Genomic DNA, 20,056 nt, shown 5'->3' with positions numbered 1-20,056 from the left:
ATCTGTCCCTGACTTTGAGTTGTGATTGAAGCTGCAACATTAGTCGGTGGAATAATGGACCCATTTGGCTGTTGCTCTTTCTAAACAATTGGGGCAAAGAGTCTTGAATAATGTCCTCAGAGATTGACATTCATGGCCCTGCCGTACCCCAGATGTTGACGTAGTACTGATTTTTAAAAAATGTAAAGGACTAAAATTTTGTCCATAGGGGTGAAAAGAGGTGATACCTGTTATACAATTATCGAAAATAATGGAGCACTAAACAAATTTCCCTGCTTATTTGACTCATCGCACCGCTACTTCATGACCTCTGACGATGGTGAAACGAATGAGAGTAACGTGACAGAAGTGAATCAGAAGAAGTTGACAGCTGGTGAGACATTGGTGAAAATGAATTAAAGGACGAGGCGTGATCACCCCTTGAATTCTTTGCCGTCCCTTGAGAGGGGCAGGGGATTTCAGGTTTGGAACCAATGATCTAACACATTTTATACCTATACTCATACCTCCTCTCATCCTCTTCCAGCCCAGCAGTGCAGCGAGGGATGGAGCCAGGTGGGGGAGGCCTGCCTGAGGATCAACTCCAGCCGGGAGAGTTACGACAATGCCCAACACTACTGCAAGAACCTCAACGGGAACATCGCCTCGCTCACCACCTCCAAACAAGTGGACTTTGTGCTTGAGGAGCTTAAGAAGCTGCAGCAACATGACAAGGTAAACATTTTTAAAAGAATTTAACAAAGCTGCAGAAATGTGTAAACATTTGAGTGAGATATAGGATAGGATAGGATAGGATAGTACTTTATTGATCCCCAGAGGGGAAATTCGGGCGTTACAGCAGCACAGACAAGAAAGCTCAAATACACATTAAACAGAATAGATAAGATAAATAAAAATAAAAACAGGGGGTATATACAGTACAAACATGAATGTTGAAGTTAACTTGGGGGAATTGAGAATTGAAACAGTATTTGAAGAGAATGACAAGATACGATTGATTATGATGATATGATTGACAGGTGACAGAAAAAAGAAAAGGAAGTCAGTGATGTAGAGTTATGAGTTGATTTTCCTCATGGTATTACTCTGTTTTTTTTTTTTTGCCTGATTGCAGCCCTCTTTCTATCCACAAACACCACGGGTTGTTTATGACTTTGATGCAGTTCCAAGTAGAAAACAAAGCCAGGCGTCAGCGCCTGAGATACTGCGCCTTATGAATCAGACTGTAATAATTATGCTTCACTTTGTTTTGTTTTTTTCACCTTGTTTAAATTGTTAGATCATTGTGAATCACTGTCACAGATGATTCTAATATTTTTAAGCAAACCTGGACCGGATGACTCCCTGTCTAGAGGAACAATCAAAGCACTTAGGGATGCTGACTACCACTTAGTCTGCTGTGCTTTAAATTTTATAATTATAATGAATTAATGCTGGTGACTCAGTTTTTTTGCTTTTGACTCTGAAAAATGCCAGAAAATGTCAAACCAGAAAAAGAATCAAAGTATAATTTTATTTCCAAGTAGTTAAACACCATTGACTGTATATAAAGATGGATGACGCGTCTCTACCGTCTCCTGTTGTTCAGAGTTGAAACAAAAACCACCCCAGCGAGAAGTGGAAATGTGGCATATTACTCTGATGGTGTCATTTGGTGCCAGAGTTGCTTGTTAGAGTCACTGCCCCAGTTTCAGCATCGTTTTGACATCAGACCCCTCCTGCTAACCAACGCATAAATTTAATTTAACAATCAAATGTCAAAGGTCCCTCAGGGTACAGTCCCAAGAAGAACAGATTCTTCTGTTTGTTTGAAGCATATCACTGGGCCTCATGCACAAACTGTTCTCACGAATCATGAATCTGTGGTTAGTTTTTCTCAGGAACTTTTTTAAGAACAAATTTAAAGAATAATCTGAAGAAGATAATTGTGAATGAGGCCCAATGGCTCTGCTTTACTCTGTTTATCTGGTGCTCAAAGCGTTGAAGGAGCTTCATTTGTTAAGAGAGCATCAATCAAGGCATTATACACCTTTTTAATAGCATCATTTAACTAATAAAAAAATACTCCTCAGTTTTTATCACACTGATTTTTGTTAGTCCTCAAACCAGGTTTGAGATAAATGTATTCAACATGTGTTTTAATTTTAAAGTTGTCTCCATGTCCAATCTGTTGACATGGAGGAGGCAGGGTTTATGTCTTATTCTGCAGCCAGTCAGTAGGGGGAGCCCCAAATGTTTTGGCTTCCCTTTTTAGGAGCTATTGTGTTGTCCATCTTTTTATACAGTCTGTGATATCAACAAATTTACAGAAATCAGAGTTGCTAAATAAAACTGATGTTGTATTTTACACTCTAGAAAATAAAACTGAAACTGAAGGTGTCTGATCAGAAAATGTGGAATAGTCTGTCCAGTTTATAAAGTCTAACTCTTGAATCCTATTTCTTTCAAATTGTTAACAACATCATAATTCAAGCCTCTTCATCTTTAATGAAAATGTTGTGCAAACGCTCACCTTCTCATCCTGCCACAGCCACACAGTGCAGCCCACTGATGGGTTTCTGCGTCTTGTTTTCACAAGTATATCATTTGAACTCAGTCTGTCTGAAACTAGCTTGTTTGTTTCCTGACATGCCGTTTTGCATCATTTCCCTGAAGGCAAATAACTCATCACACCTGTGAAATTATTTTTTGGGAAAATTTTAATGGCATTCTTAGTTCCTGGATGTAATTACAGGAGCCATTTATTTCAAATACTGTCACGGAGCAGCAAAGGAAGCACAGAATTCTTTATTTCAGATTCCAATGGCTTATGTAACTATTTTTCTGTGTCTCCGCAGCGGCTGTCTCCCTGGGTGGGTCTGAGGAAAATCAATGTGTCATACTGGGGTTGGGAGGACATGTCGCCCTTCACTAACAGCAGCCTGCGCTGGCTGCCTGGTGAGCCTAGTGACTCTGGTTTCTGTGCGTACCTTGAGGAGCCTCAGGTGTCCGGCCTTAGGGCCAATCCATGCACCGCCACAGCCCACGGCCTCATCTGTGAGAAAGCAACTGGTGAGAGACACATGTCCGTGCATATTCTCCATAACGATGCTATCTGTTTTGAAAAAAAAGCTATTAACTTTCCTTTCCTTTCCGTCATGTTTAGGAAACCCTAATCAGAGCAGCCGTCCCTCCTGTAAGAAGCCGTGCTCGCTGCACACAAACTGTGCCAACTGCACCATCCAGGCCACAGAGTGCATGTGGTGCGGCAGTGCTCAGCGCTGCGTCGACTCCACCGCTTACGTCATATCTTTTCCTTACGGCCAGTGCTTGGAGTGGCAGAACGGAGAGTGTTTAGGTAAGAGACTATTACTGAACTTAATCTCAGGAAGGCTGCTTTGTTTATAGTGAGGGAATAAGTGCTTGCAGAATGAGTCGATACTAATCACTGAGAGAGGAGTGGAGGGCAAAGGGAGGTTTAGAAGTGCAAGCTGTTTGTGTCGTGGGTAAAATAGTATTAGTTTCCTGTGATTGGCTTACGAAGGTGTTGTTGTTTGTAACAGTCAATTACTCTTACATCTCGTCGAATCGACCGTTAAATTTCCCCGGTGACCGGGATGCAGATTAACTTTTTACTATTAGCTGACTTAAGAGGTTAAAAAACTTCTCAGAGATCAAAGAACTGTTATAGACAAGGCTACAAATAATTGAATAACTAGAAATAACTAATCGGTGATTAAGTGTCTGTATATTTGGAGCATTTTATTTATTAGATTTTTTTAAAATCAAGTAACTTTGAACCAATAAGATGCTTCAGAAACAAACCAAAGGTTGTCTCTATTATATGTAAATTACCTGCTGTTCACTGGTAAAATGTGTTACATTAGAAAGGACGATCAATTGAAGTTTCTTCATCATATCACTCCACCTTGTTACCTCGTACTCGCTCGGCATGAGCTCTCTCAGAGGTTTTTTTATTAAAACAATTATCAGTTAAAACTCCAAAACCCAGGGTAACATCTAGTTATGCTGCCCTGTCCGACAGGATGATCACATGTCTTTGATTTCGATTTCTTTGATTATATTGAAAACCTCTCAAAGACACCTCAATGTGTGCCCAACGATAGAAAAGCTCAGACCTGCTTTGATTTTGATCACTCTGCAAGAAGTATTAGTAAATTGAAATGTTTTAAGAAGCTGATGCTTTTGATTGTTCCTGATTTTAGGTGGGTGCTACAGCACCCTCAGCACCCCTACTTCCCGTATCCCTGCAAAACAGCAACAATTTTATCATCACGCTCGTTACTCCTCTAATTTATTTTCAACTCTACACAGCAGCAGAGAATAACAAAAACAAAACATGTTCTGTTACTGTTCATTTGGCCAAAACAGCCCACAAAAGGACCACTGATTGCTCAGCCTTGGCCAAATCACAGACAGTAACATCAGTTTCGCTCATGTGACGTGCACAAATCTTCCATTTCAGGTGTCCCTACATGACCTTAGGGACCAAAAAAAAAGAAGAGATTTCAAAATGCATAAAAATAGGTTTACAAGATTCACAGTCATTTAAATGCAAAATGAAAGAATAGACAGAACTATAGCGATAGTCTCAAAAAGACTTAAAACTAGCTGCTAGCTGGCTAACGTTCGCAGACGTCATGTAAACATCGGCAACATCTGACAGTGACATCTGTCTGTACACTGACTAAGTGGACTCATGTATACTGTCTAGTAGATTAAAAAATGGCACTACGACCCACAAGAAACAGTTATCACTAGTTATTACTTACCCATCCAGTTAGTCCACTGTTCACTTCCATGTTGTTGATCCTGCAGCAGTCAGACGGTAAATTTGGATAAAAGCGTCTGCCAAATACCTAACCATAACCATAACCAGCGGTGGCTGCACAACACTGCCATCTACTGGTTGTTCAGGAGAGGATGTACTCGCGTTCGAATTCAGGGGGTATTTATTTGTGGATCGCAGTGTGTGGCAAGAATGTCTCAAAATTACGTCATCGAGAGAAAAGCCCAAAAGCGATCCACAATTGCAGAATCCACACACAAAGTCAAGCATATTTATTTTCAAATCTCGAAAATATATTTACAAATGCACGTTTATTTATAGAAATTAGTTTATTTATTTGTATGTCACATTTTTATATTTGTCTTTGCATATTTATAAATGTATGCATATTTATACATATCATTTCGATATGTATAAATCTTTTTGAGACAATTCTATCTCCATAAAGAACAGATAACATTAAACATGACACAACATTTACACAGAGATTTTAATAGTGACAAAGGACATGTTATGTACAGCACACAGTGATACAGTCAAGCACTTTTGGGGATGACCAAATGATGTAAATACAGATAACTTGTTTTTTTTCCTTCATTAAAACATTCACAAACTATTCACACAAAGTAAATTAAAACAAGTGTTAAAGGTAAATTGTATCTTCCTTCCTTGTTGGTAAGATTGTTAAAAAAGCTCCTTCCCCTGAAGGTTGCTGTAGTTGTTGAGGTCGGTGTTTTACCACCGTGTGATGTATGATTTACACCCATAGTTGTGTCACATCGTAAATACATCTTGGATAAGTTTAGCGAGTAACAACATTTCAGGTGCTGAAGGGTACAGGCTCAAATTCATTTGTGTCAGCTGGTATTAGGTAACTCAGATGTTTGTGTTGAGGAATTTGTAGCTTTCAGCATGAAGGACAGAGAAGGGTATCCTATGCATTCACTCTCTTTTCATCTCTTTCTGGTTTTTCTTTTTAACTGTCTGACTTTGTTCCTTTACTTTCACTCTCAAAGTTTCAATCACCACTTAAGTATTGAGTTATCTCACCTTTCCTTCTGCTTGTTCTCAGTGCAGAGAGAGGCATGTTTTATGCCGAGTAGACTGAATAAATGCACTTAAAGCAGTAGACCCGGGATAAACTAGTGTGGAGTATCGTCACCTGTAGGGAGACTTTGAAAAGGCAGACTGTGTCAGTATTTGTTTTTTCTTGGTAGAAAGAAGTAAAATGTTGAAGATCAAAGTCTGGATAAGAAGTAAGAAGTCTAGGTAGGTCAATATTTCTTCATGGCTTTGGAGAGCATTTAAAAACTGAACAGTGCAAACATAATGGCAACACATCTCTCGATCTAAATATTATGTCAATCAGATGATGGGTGAAAAGAAGTGAAAGCAGCATTGCAAGTTGCAACAGGTGTTTAAATATTCAAGGTCAATGTGACCACCACACACCACACCACACCACACCAAACTACACAACCCAACACCACTCCACACCACACAACCCCTCACCACCACATACCACACCACCCCACACCATGCCACACCGCTCCATGTCACAACAAACCACGCCACCCTACACCAAACCAAACCTCACCACCCCACAACATAAATGATACACTTCATTGTCCCATGGGGAAATGTGTCTTGGACCCCAGTGCTGCCCACATATAGATGCCTTCACACCTCTAGCCTATAGAGCTGCTTAATACATTATCCCAGTGTTGACGTAATAGTAGCTCTTTTGTTTTTCTAGGAAGTTTTAATAGCAGATGAAGCCAGTAGCAAATACTGAAAAACATCCATGTTAATGTGCTATCACAAAATTCACAAGTAACTCTTGGTCTTTAAAAACTAGATTTATCATATTTAAGAGGTCTTGACTTATGATTCTTGTGTAAATTCTCAAATTGGTCAGTATACAGAGTGAAGGAGCGACAGTGCTTCTAAAGACACTAGTCATCACAGTGGTAGGGTCACTTGTTGATTTAAAGCCATATTTGGCCTTCTGTTGGTCGCAGGTTGCATTGACAAACATGTCAAGACACAGATCAAATCTGTTTCTTGCTCATGTTGCTCTCAGATGTTAAAGAGTTGTGCCTGTCACTTTGATCAATAATCTTTGAAGCCTCTGTGAAGTCTTGCAAGAACATTTTGTGATTCTTGAAACACCCTGCAGGCATACTGTTTTTTTTATTTTTTAGAACCTGTAACCACAGAATCCACGCACACACTCATTTCTCTAGAGTTCAACCTCAGATGTCAGATTTTACTGATATCATGTTTGATTGAATATTGATTATAAACTTGTGTATATTAATGATCCAGCTTTGACAGTGCATGTCTAGAGAATCCGGCCCAGGAACACAGGTTCATGAAAACTGTTCAATCTGGATGAAGCAGGATTTGTTGTTTTTTTTTTCTGTACAAACCCAGTATATAACAGCTCCAGGCATCAGATTTAGTTGTTCATTTTCACACATATCGATTTGCTGTCAAAAAGATGATTTAGTTTTGGTGGCAGACTTTTTTTTATTTCATCCTGCTTCGTGTTACAGCGGCACAAAAGTCCTCATCCAGCTGCTCCTCTTTTCACAATGTAATGTTCTTGAGAAATGTGCCACTTAACGGCCTGTCGTCACAACAAACTTAAATGGCCTTACTTTGTGCTGATTGCCCTGGTGTTGTCATGGTTTCACATCCATTAGCAGAATAGTTGGAAATGTGTTTGACATAAAGTGAGGTAAAAGCACTCCATGTTTGTCCCCTTAAAATAGTAGTGCCCCCCCCCAGCTGCCCATCCGCCCACCCAACCCGCCCTCTCTTGAGTGTCAGGCAAGTGGGGACACTGAAGCTTGTCAAGCAGTTTTTAGTGGCCTGAAAGTTTGTCCCCCCGCCCAGACTCAGAAAACAGCACCACTCCTTCAAGGTCTGTGAGTTTCGAGTGAGGTGCCACTTCACATGTCACATTTAAGCCTCTTATTGAACTTGCTCCAATCACAAAGTTTTCTCTGGCCCTGCTTTGCCGACATGATTTCTGTCTCGCTGCTTTCCCTCTCAATCCCCTGCTCAACACCTGCATCTTAACTGCTCTCCAACTTGTTGTTTTGACAGCTCCCCTAGATAACGAGTTGTGTGTTTAGTGCAAAGCACATAAATGCTACATGCAGGTATGGCTACAAAATGCCTTCAAAATAAAATCCTGAGAGCAACAACACAAAAAGATTACAATGGAAAGACGGCGACAAATCCTGCCTGCGATTAGAGGTGGATTGAATTCGAAATAATTTCATAGTAGAGCAAAAGAAAACTGCCCCTAATTCTTCATTGTCACTCTTTTTCAGCCCAGAACTGTTCCGGCCTTCGGACCTGTTCCCAGTGTTTGGAGCAGCCCGAGTGTGGCTGGTGTGGAGACCCCAGCAGCACGGGTAAGGGGCTCTGCATGGAGGGCTCCTACCGGGGCCCCATGAAGAGACCAGCAAAGCAGGGCCAGCTGAGCCAGTCCCAGGAAATGAGCCTGGAGCCGGGCATCTGCCCCAAAGACAAAGGCTACGAGTGGGCCTTCATTCACTGCCCCGGTAAGGGATCCACTTCCTGTTCATCTTCCTGTAATTACAGATTGTGTGTCATAAGCGTATCGTCCTGAAAGTTGGCGGAACCTATCGACTGTCAAGTGTAAGAAGACGGTCTGATTGAGGAATACAGTTACAGCCTCCCCATGCAACTTTATCGGTCCCCTGATGACTCAATGCAACCTTATGCTAGAGAGCCATTTAATGCTTTCATCAAGCCCCGTCCCATACAACCACCAAATGTAAGATGATCACATACTGACTGCTTCTGAGGTAACTGTTACTGATACTCTTCTCCTCCTGGGCATTTCAGCTCAGAAATGTTGGTATCATTGTCGCTCAGCATCACATAAATTAAGAAAAAAAACAAAAAACGAGGGTGCAAAAAAACAATCCTCAAGGAGTAGGTGCATTTGAAAGTACTACTACTGAACTGTAGCTCCGTCCCTAAAAGTCTGAACTTGTAAGTGGTGGAAGTGGAATACTGTACAGGTAACTAACCTGAAAGAGCAAATGAATCTCCTCAGATGATGATGAGCGCTAGGCTAAGGCTTTAACAGGAATCCCAACAACTGTCCGACACTCCCAGAGGCTTTAGCACCCATCAGATGAGAGCCGATGAGATTCCTAGAATAATTTGGATTTAAAGAAAGCAATCTTTACTCACTGAAGCTAAAAATAAACACATAGACATGTATTAACAGAAACACTCAATATTTAAGTACACTTATTAACTAAGACCTTGTTTCTTAATAGCATTCATTTAAGCAGTATAAATCAATTAGTACATGTATGTATTGTAAGTAAGGAAGTTGATGAACATGAGTTATGAGCTTAATATACTTAGTAAGGTTATAATTCATGTACGACAACTTCCTTACTTACAATCAACAAGCAGTTATTCTTCTATGGTCTGAAAAATGGTCGAACAGATTTAGTTTTTAATGATGGATTAAAAGTCAATCACTTATAACATGGTAATGATGGTAAATACATGTGCCTTTAGTCATTTAAAGTGTGGCCGGGTCAAGTTATGGCAATCAGTCTTGCATCAACATTTGTTTCTAATTTGTTGTTCTGATAGGTTCATTAAAAAGTAACAGCCATTAAAACGTTCTTTAAGGCGAGACAGATTAAATAATGACTAAAATGACAAGGCAGATGCCAGCTCCTGACAGCTCTAATGGCTCTGCTGCTGTCCAAAAAGCAATAACAAACATCCCCATGTGTAAACACTGTTGGGCTGGTGTCAAATCGGAAGCTGTTTATTGGCTACAGGGAGGATGATCAACATGAAAGCATCACTTTAACACAAACTATCAAAAACTTCCTAAAAATAGGGTTCCTTTGTGGTTTCGTTGAGAGATCATGACTGCAAGCAGAAATTCAACTTTCTTGGCTTGAATTGGTTTAAAAGAAAATCAAAGTGAGCGTCCACAGTAATGTCTCTTTATAGCCTGATAATTTAACAGCTGAGTTAACACACGTCTTTGTTTCTCCCCCAGCATGCCAGTGTAACGGCCACAGCACGTGTGTGAATGGCAGCGTGTGCGAACAATGCCGCAACCTCACAACCGGCCCCCACTGCCAGACCTGCATGCCTGGTTTCCATGGAGACCCCACAAATGGTGGCAAATGCCAGGGTGAGTGCGGCAGGATCGCCACAGAAATTAATATTCTACACACATTGTCTAATGGATTTATTTGTTATCACTTGTGGTTTATCCCCGATAATCTGAACTCACTCATCTCGTCACATCTCATCTGAGTTATCGTGAAGTGTAAACAAATACAACACAAGTTTAATTCTCTGGTTTTTTTTGGTGGTTTTTATTTGGACAGGACCTGCTGGGTGTATTTGATAATTTAACTTCTGGTGGAATATCATCCTCTCATTGGATTTGAATGAGTGTGCCTCATGATAAACACACAGTAATGCAGCATCATGACCAACAGAGGGCACTGTTGTGTGCTGATTAGACTTGGTAACGTTTGTTTGTCCTGTTTGTTTAATGAAAATGTTGCTCCATATGTTGGTTTCATTTAGTGTGATCAGAAAAACAACTAAAGGCAAAATAGAGGTCGGGTTTTCTGTTGGTGTATTTTTTATGCTGTGGCAACACTCACTGCAGACACTGAAATGTCAAGATTAAATATGTTTTCCTTACTTGAGAGTTAGATTACTGTAGGCGTTGTTCTCTGTGCAAAATGCAGGTAAAGCTGAAGGTCGAATACTGAATTGTTTTTTTTGTTTTCCATCCTCTTCAATCCGCCTTTGTTTACCTCGTGATTCATGACTTTGAATGATGACACATGAAAAATCATGATATGAAACCTAACAAATATCTCTGCAATGACAGCACATTATTTTATACAATATTTTAAATACAATTTGCAGGGTGCTGTGTTCAGTTATTTCTCTCTGATTGCATTTTCTGAATAGCACATGATGCAGAGATTTATTATCTGCGGTTCCTGCTCGATGCAGAATACATTTCCATGAGTGACAGCAGCCTATAAACTTGTACAGCATTCTAGTTTTCAGAATTTAATGAGGAGGAGAGGTGTAAACATTAGCGTTTATGCTAAAGGGACGGGCATTTAACCCAAAATAGAACGACTTCATTTGCATTTGACAACAGTTCCAGGATGTCTTTTTATTAAATACATTGACCGGAGACTAGCAGGAGAGCTTCCTTGTCAACAGTGGATTTACGGACACTCGCTGCTTATGAGTCATGACTAGCATTCCTGAGAAATTACATGGAGGCTATTGTCTGTCTTGGCAGCCAAACACACACTCAAACACACACCTTGGAGCTTTATGGTCTCAGGTACCATCTATTAATGCTTAAGCTATAGCTGTAACCTGTAAAGTGAAACTCCACAGGTGAACCTCTGTGAAGGGAATTATGGGTTTTTTGGAGCCTGAGGAGCAAATAACTCAACATGATTCTACGTGGGTGATTAGTGAAGTCATTCTTCAACTGCATTATTTTGCACCCGCGTGCTGCTTAGTTAAATTTACATGTTATTAATTTACTCAGCGAGTAACATAGGATTGAGGTAAAGATGTTATCAGTCACGCGCCACTAGGGAAGGAAGCGGCCGGGGCAGCCCTGCACTGAGGCCCGGAAATTAAACCAGCAGACTGGGACATAGATTACATCTCAAAGAACCAGCTGAATTTGGCCACATTTAATTGCCTTCATTTCGTATTGTATTCTTCTTTCGTATGCGATTGCGTTCACCTAATGAAAAATACCATTGTATGATGGTGATCAGACACATTTCCCAAAGATGACTTGTTCTGTTGAAGGAAAAGATTCAAAACAGTTATTTGTTAGCATTATTCATTCTAACTTCAATTTTGTTGTTGTTGAATAGAAGTATCTGAAAAAATTTGATAAAAAAATATTTTTAACAACTTATTATTTTTTTCACAATTATAATGAAGCAGGTTGTTTACAAAGATACAGTTACTGTATATCCCCCCCCCCCTCTCAGCTTATATAAAGAAACTGGCCACAAACAAAACACAAACATAAAAAGACAATTATGTGTGTGATGAACACTATTACCTCAAAGCTGCTCGAGCAGATCGGTGATGAAAGGTTCGTCTTCTCGATTAAAGTTATCCTGAGATGCTCGTATCTACTGTCTTATCTTTTCTAGTCTCAGATATTGTAGTGAATCACTGGCTCAGTGTTTAAAGGAAGGCGGGCGGGATAGATCCGTCGGAAAAAGTTTTTAAGGAAAAAATATTTATGTTCTTCAGTTTCCCTTTTTTGATTAAAAATGTATTCATTTTAAGTGATGTCATAAGCATTTAGAATATTGTTATAATGAATAATGCTCTTATATATGTATCGTATATATGCAATACTTTTTTTCGGATAATGTTTAACCTTAGATATAAAATTATATTAACTTTGTTTCCTGAATGTTTTCATTTTTCTTAACCTGTCGAAGAAGTCTCGAAGACTGTATACAACATAGAGGTAGTCTCAGTGACGTCACCCATTGGTTTCTAAAAAGGGGTCATGAAGCACAACGATGGCAGTCTGCATATTGAAAAAAGGCTTTCTCTACTTAACTTCCTATCAATCAACAAAGAGCCAAAGAGGTTGAGCTGAGGTAGGCAGAACATTTCTAGCTGATTCTTTGGTGACTCCTAAAAAAAACAGGTGACCCATTGAATATTAAGTATTTTTACATCATTTTAGCATTAAGCAAACCCTCCTATCATACACTATTTAATCACTGCAGAGTCTGACAATGTGCTGAAACACTGGTTTTAAAACGATCCTGTCATCTGAATTATTCTTTGTATCATCTTGATAAATGTGCTCAAACGGAGGTGGAACATTGGGAGAAGTAACGGTGTCCACTGATCCGTCTTTAATTCCCCTTCTCAGTGTTTTAACACTGAAATGAAACGAATAGATCGGTGGGATAGTGCCACAAATGCAAACCTATAAGGCACTCTTGGAGCCAATTCACTCATCTTTCACACATCTATTTCCGCAGTGTTTGAATCCAACATGCTCACTCACGCACACATGCCTAGCGGGTATCGTGTCGTCCCATCTAGAAAGTGGAGCCAGTTTTTCCTCCATCATGTATCAGATCTTTGAAGTTCAGCCAGTCTCTTGGGAAATACACTTGTTTACCATCTTACCTAGATCAATATCAATTCCATCTCTGTTTGTTCAGAGCAGGAAAAGAGATATCTGTAGCTTAGCTTAGCACAAACACTGCAAGCAATGGGAAAGAGCTAGCCTAGCGCTGAGATAGGTGTGAAAAATAACTGTTATGAGACTTACAGTGGGAATTGCGAGGGTTATTGTGCCCTTAGGAGATTACTGAACTCATTGGTTAAAGTGATGTTGGAAACCACAAACTGAACATGTGCTAACATACAAACCACTTACACTGAATCCACATTTCCAGCTTTCTTTGATGCTAATCAATAATGTCTCTTCCTCTTCCCTCCCATTTTGTTACCCTCCCTTTCCCCTCCCCTCTTCTTCTTCATCCAGCCTGTAAATGTAACGGCCATGCAAACGTGTGCCAGGTGTTAACTGGCAAGTGCTTCTGCACCACCAAGGGGATAAAAGGAGACCAGTGCCAGCTGTGAGTACTCCAACCACAAGTTTACACACTGACACTTCCGAATTCAACCATAAAATAACAAGATCGCTGCAGGCTTGTAAGTTTATTATTAAAGATTACATTTTCAAGCATTCACTGGTCTGTCTTCTAATAGAGCCCGACCGAGTAACTGGCCTGCCGATAATATCGGCCGATATTAGCATGCCATATGACTATCGGGAATGGCTTAAGGATATTTTTACCTTAGATAGCTGAAATGAGTTCTGTTGATCCAACATATTGATGATCCATCTTTAATTTATCTTTTAAATGCAATACACATTTTGTGTGGTTTTCATTGCTTGGGCTTCTTTGATTACATGTGGAATGTTTTTGTTCATTGATGCTACCGTGGAGGCAGCTAAATGTGTGCAGCACTTGAGCCCAAGGTTAAAATAATGTTTGTTGTACCGTATCATGCCGTATCGTAAAGTATGAATGCTGAAAGGAGGTGCAGAACTAACCGTATGTTGTTTGTTAAAACTCAAAAATATGTTTAATTACATTTATTGAAAGGAATCACAGTTCATAATAATGGATGGTTGATAATATGGAGGAGTTTTTTTAATTTAATTTGTCTAACCAAATTGTAACTATTCCTACAAACAAATATTGGATTAATTGGTCAGCGCATGTTAAATCCAGTGTTTTTGTTAGAGAAGTTAACTTTTATGGAAAAGCCAGAAGACTAGCAAATAGAGAAATACCCAATTTATAAAAATGGACCGGATTTGATGTAGAATCCTGACTTTTAGGGACCCTTTTGTAAACTTCTATAATGAGGATTCAGTGACTTTGAGGCCCTGGTTTGTTTAGAAAACACATCACTCAGAGTCGGTCATTAAATCATTGAATGTAAATGACCACTACAGTGATTTATGATTTTCATGACACATTTATGAGCATTGATTACTGATCACTGAGAGCAGCATCTCATGTGGTGGCTTCAACGTTGGGACTATTCAGCGGTGGGACAACAGAGGACTCTCACTTGGTATTATAGTGGCCAGAAACTCAACCTCTGGCACTGATTCTGCTGACACGGTAGATTCCCGCTGTGTAGGAGGAACATCTCCACTTAGCTGACTGCTTTCCCAGTGGTAAGCAGAATGGACACTGATGGTTTTTAATACCCCTAATGTAGTGAGAGTTATGGAGGGGTCACAGGCAAACATGAGTGAATGTACTGTATACTCCCACTCACACAATGCCATGAGTTTCCTCTCTTTGTTGACACAAACCTCGTGTGTTCAAAATCACTGCGTTTTATGATTAGAATCCCATTTTCACACTCCTGTGTTCATGTTTTGTCATCTGTACTTGTTTAATCACACATTTCTCACCATGTTTAAATTCATCATAGGCTGCTTGATGACATATCAGTTTAAATTTAGACACATTTCAACCATGTCGCACTGATTCAGACATGTGGAAAAGTGTCATCCAATACTAGAACATATCTTGGTCAGCATAAGTCACACATGACACCATTCTAAGGTATCCTCTGGAGTTTTCATGCAAATGATCATTTTTGTTTTGTTGAGTTCTAACTAATGTACTTGATGCTTTCCTTTCTTATAAAAAACCCAGGAGATTTCAGAACGGTGGGCTTTAATGCTCCTGAAATATACAAATAGACAAACTCCTCTCGATAGGCTGTAAAGATCCATCCCTTGAATTGATTTATTGATTTCATATCTTCAATACATTTTGAAAACATCTATCCATGTTTTCTTCTTTGAGATGCACCTTTAGTAAGAAATTCCAGTTTCTGTTTAGTATTAAAACAGCATACAAACATAACTTATGATTCAAATATAACTGATAAATTACCCAGCTGCTCCATAGCACTACTAGTGGTCAAAAACCTCAACAGGTACCTTTAACATTTTGGCTTTAAATCTCAAAGTTGACAATTTCTATAGCCAGTTTTTCTCATAAACAGAAAAAGAGTTTTTTTCCGCTGATACCCAACTTGAAAGTATTTTCTTGTGACTATCTAATGTGCAGGAAGTTTCAGGTAATGAGGTGAAGTAACAAGCACACACATTAGTTGCTGCACAATACTCTTTATGTTAACAATGTGTTTGCTTTAGCTGGTGTCCAATAGAAAAAAAATAGATTGAATTTAAAATACTTTGACAGTTAACCTACACAAATGTACTTGCCAATTTCATATATAAACTTAAGTATGACCATTTGTGCACCTAAATGTTTCATTGTTTGAGAAAACTGAAAAAACATTTTCAGTATACAGTATATAACATTTTCAAATACATTTTCCAGACTCAAAACCCCATTTGATCAAATGGAGCTTATAGAATAATAGCTGATTCTGAGCAATGTTAACCATCATATTAGAACATACAAAAATAAAAACTAGCAACAAAGTCAAATACGATTGAAGTCGAAGCCTCAGAGACAAACTGTTCACCACATGCAAGGAAAAGGGCTTGGTAACAGGACACATGAATGTGATGGTAGCACAGAAAACGAGACAAAAGGCCACAGGCTAAAGTGGAAGTGAGACCTCTCCACAACCCTCCATGATTTCTGGTGACTTTGACTGTAAATAGATGTCACTTTGCGCTAACGACAAAGCGTCCCATTAATTTGGGTGCTACCAGATGGAATGCAGTCCTGTACAATGTGGATCCACACTTTGTTAGCAGGTGGCTAACAGTCGATACTAACAACTCTATCTCTACTCCACAAAATCGGAACAGGGGTATCAAACAGTCCAGGCAGCAGCCGGCCCATTATCGTCAGCCATTGAGAGACTTCATACACTTCTGGCTCTCCAGCTATTCCTTCCGCCCGGTGCTGATTATGAGCTTAAAATGTAGCCAGCAACATAAAGCAGCAGAATATGTTCTTAATCGATCCTATTTACAGGCTCTAATTAGATCAGGGTTGTCATTATCAGCAACTGCTATTCCAGTGGTGATTCAATCTCAAAATCAGGATGCGTTTTAACATTCAAACATGTTTCAGAAACCTTTTTTTTTTTTTTCCAATTGCAGTCTAATTAGTGTGTGCATGTATTGCCTAACAGTAAGGGTGGGGTGTTTGCTGTTCCCTTTTTGTAATGTAATTTCTGGTTTCTCATTACATGTAATCACTCCCCCCCCCCCCCCCCCCCACACCTCCCCAGCAGTAACCCTTGAACAAAGACCTCCACACAAGGGTACTCAAAAGTTACACACATGCATGCACCTCAGCCAGTGAGTGCCATTAGGACCCCGGAATAATAGCTGCAGTAATGAAGTGAAGGGTGCATCGATGCCGAAAAGAATTGTCAAACAATTGATGAGGTTTGTGCTGCGTTAGAGTGATGAATCAAAATAAAATGTCTTATTATAGCTCTCGCTCATATGAATATATTATTGAGGGTTCTTCTTGTCCTGGAGGTTGCAACTCTCAAACTGTGCACGTGTGTGTTGTGGCTGAAGGACAATGTGTTGGTTCATAGCACATTTCCTCCATTTGTGTGTGCGCACAGACCGAGGTTCATGTGCAGATCAAATTAAGATACAGAAGGGGAGGGGGGGGGGGGGGGGGGGTTGCCTCAAGTTCCAATGTGTGCAAGCATGCATGCAGGTGTAGATTAAATTAAGATATGGTGTAAAGCAGTTGCATCATACACTCTTCCAGCATGAGCATGTGTGTTCAAATGCCAGGCAGCTGAAACGCCACAGGAGTGATGTACCATAAGGTTCAAATCCTGTGGCGCCATTTGTCCTCCTTGCTCCTGTAGCGTGCTGAAAGAGCACTCCCGTCCTCTCCTGTTTGATATTAACAGTGCGAGTGGCGGAGGTTGGCGCGTCCCCAGCTCTGTGTCCTGCCCTCATTAGATCAGTCACAGTGCTGACGCTTGTCCTTCAGGAGTTGCTGCTTAGATAAAGAGACACAATCCTTCTTGATTAGGGAAGCTACTAATGCAAAAGCATGCATTAAAGTTCAAAACCTTTTTACTCCATATTTGGACTGCATCCTTCACTGGTGATATTTAAGTGTTAAAATGCATCAGATGTGTTACTTCCACCCACATATGACTGACATGTATTTGTGTAGTACCTGTGACAGTGGAACAGTCTGTCTCGCGAAAGCTCAACGCTGCAAAACAACCGATGTTGCGTTATTTTTAGAGACGGAGTCATCCTCAGTTCACTGTAACATCACAAACAGCCACCTCCTCCACCTCCTCCTCCTCCTCTTGAGCAGCGTTTGTGTCTCATAGTGGGGTTCACTCCTCTCCCTTCCTGGTGTCCCCTCTGAATCCTCATCAAAGCCTCTGCCATTCATTTCCAACAAGTTGAACTGGTTGTCCTTGTGATAAAACAACAGTGAAACAAAATCGTATATCTGATAGGAAGTGGAATAAGACGGAGTGAATTTAAAATGTTATAGATAAAGAGCCTCTTTATGTGCCTCAATAAGAAGGTACCGAACATGTCTGCCATGTGTTCCCCTCATTACAAGCCTTTGGAAAGCCATGAGCTTGATTAAAAACATACCAACAAACCGCGTAAAACCAGCAATCTATGTACATTAAAAAATGTATTGCTCAGCGGAACTTTATTTAAACTAAGGTTCCTATTGCTGTTGCTATAATATATGTGTTGTTGTGCCAGATAGTGTTAAGGGTTCCTCTGCAGTTTGTCTGAATAAACTGCCTCACAGGACCTTTAACAATCCACTTACATCCATCTATTTAACATATGCATAGGAACAAGTCTGAATATAGGCTGTTCACTTAAAAAATACATAAATCTTACTGTGCAGGAGTGTATAAAGACATCTTCATGTAATTTGGTTACTTAACACAATAGAATCAAATTGATACAAGATTGCTGCGGTGAACCACAGAAACGTCAACTTTCCATCCTTTCAGAAATAAGTTTGTGTTTGCCGTGTGTGTAGAGTGGTGATATTCCAGCATTTAAAATTGGAGTGTTTGTCTGCTTGCAACAATAAAATGGAGACAAATGGAAGACGGTAATTGTTCAATTTTCACACCATGTTTAGCTCTGGGGTTAGGAACCTCATTAACTGGAGTTATAGATTCTCTGGCCTCAGGCTTGCAGTCATTTTACACTTTCAGCAAACACACAACACTGGCTTAAACTCAGGGGTAAATACAAATATATTTATATTTATATGTATATATGTATAATAAAAAAATGATTTACCGGTGAAGTTTCCAAGAAAGCATCCTATTGGTTACTCTTTGTAGTTGTGTTCTTATAGAAAATGGAGAAGTATATTAGTTCACTGGGTCTTTAAAGAAGATACATGTGTATATCTTCTTAAAGGTCCTGGGAGGAGTTTCTCTACAAAAGCAAACGAGACCATCAGGGACGGAATAAATAAATATGAATTTAAATCATTTCTATCCAATCATTTTCAGCGACATGTCAAAGCCCAATGCTAAAGAAACAGATTCATTTAAAATTTTACAAGGCATGGATAACTGATTCATGATAACTGAGACATTTCATTGTTTAAGACAGCAGGATGCGATATCTTGTTAAACATTACGTACACGTGTACAGGACAAAATCAGCCAAGCGACAAGAGGTACTGCTTTGTCCACAAGAGGGAACCAAATTCAACCCAACCAGAAAGTTCTGTAGAGGAGCTTTAAATGAAAACTGCCCTTCAAACTCTGTCCTTCATGTATGAAAGCCATGGCATATGAATGTACCACCAGACTGAACTGCCTTTCATTTTGACGACAACAGTTTTAGGAACACAATGAAAACTCTGAGATGGCTTAATACTTTCCTAAAAGATGATGAATGCAATATTCCAATTGAATTTTATTTTTGGTATCTTATGCATCACATTTTTCATATTTTCATAGCTGTTAAAAAACTATATATTTTTATAATTTTTTTTTTGAGAAAAAGCAGGGAATGAACCACTAAATATTACAGATATGTCTTAACTTTAAATTACAGACAAGACCACAAGACAATAAGATAACAAACAAATCAACAGAAGAAAGAAAAGGGAAAAGAGCAAGGCTATCCCTTTAACTCTCCCCCTTCACAGGGACTTAACTTCATGCCAATCCTAAGGGATCTTTGTCTTTTAGTTATTAGTTATTGAGGTTTTTTTTTTTTTTATCATCAATGTATTGAAGAAAGGCATTTCTATTTTTGTGATGAGAGCATTGGAAAACTTGTTGATATGTATTTAGTCAGAAATAAATGCCAAAATTTCGCAAAATGTCTGAAAGATTTAGAAATATTCTTGTCCAGAAGTTAACTTAAAGACATTTCTCTGAAGAAAAGTGTCTTCTTAAATCTGCCATTTGTAACAATTAAATGCTAATTGAGGGCTGATCTTTATTCTTTGGGAACATTTTTCTATTTTACTTGTTTTCAAGCTTTATCATGATTTATGATTATTTTATACTTCTCACAGTATTTTAGAAATGTTTTGACCCTCTTATCCATACTTCAGAGCAGGCTTTCCCCCGCTGATCTTTTCAATTCTCCCCCCAAAAATGACAAGATTTTTCCATGAGGCAAGA

General features: G+C 39.4%; 1 protein-coding gene across 1 annotated transcript in view; it reads left to right on the top strand.

Annotated features, from left to right (window-relative positions):
• atrnl1b (attractin-like 1b) overlaps positions 1-20,056 on the top strand; it is a 69,105-nt gene that overhangs the window by 13,388 nt on the left and 35,661 nt on the right. The window contains exons 15-20 of the mRNA XM_065949632.1: positions 527-714; positions 2,838-3,051; positions 3,146-3,337; positions 8,134-8,367; positions 9,867-10,004; positions 13,404-13,497. Of these exons, the coding sequence (XP_065805704.1) occupies positions 527-714; positions 2,838-3,051; positions 3,146-3,337; positions 8,134-8,367; positions 9,867-10,004; positions 13,404-13,497 (1,060 nt within the window). The remainder of the gene's footprint in view (positions 1-526; positions 715-2,837; positions 3,052-3,145; positions 3,338-8,133; positions 8,368-9,866; positions 10,005-13,403; positions 13,498-20,056) is intronic.

Source organism: Labrus bergylta, chromosome 21, assembly GCF_963930695.1.
Source record: "Labrus bergylta chromosome 21, fLabBer1.1, whole genome shotgun sequence".
NCBI lineage: Eukaryota > Metazoa > Chordata > Actinopteri > Labriformes > Labridae > Labrus > Labrus bergylta.
The sequence above is the reverse complement of the archived record's forward strand: the minus strand, read 5'-3'. Positions and strand labels throughout refer to the sequence as shown.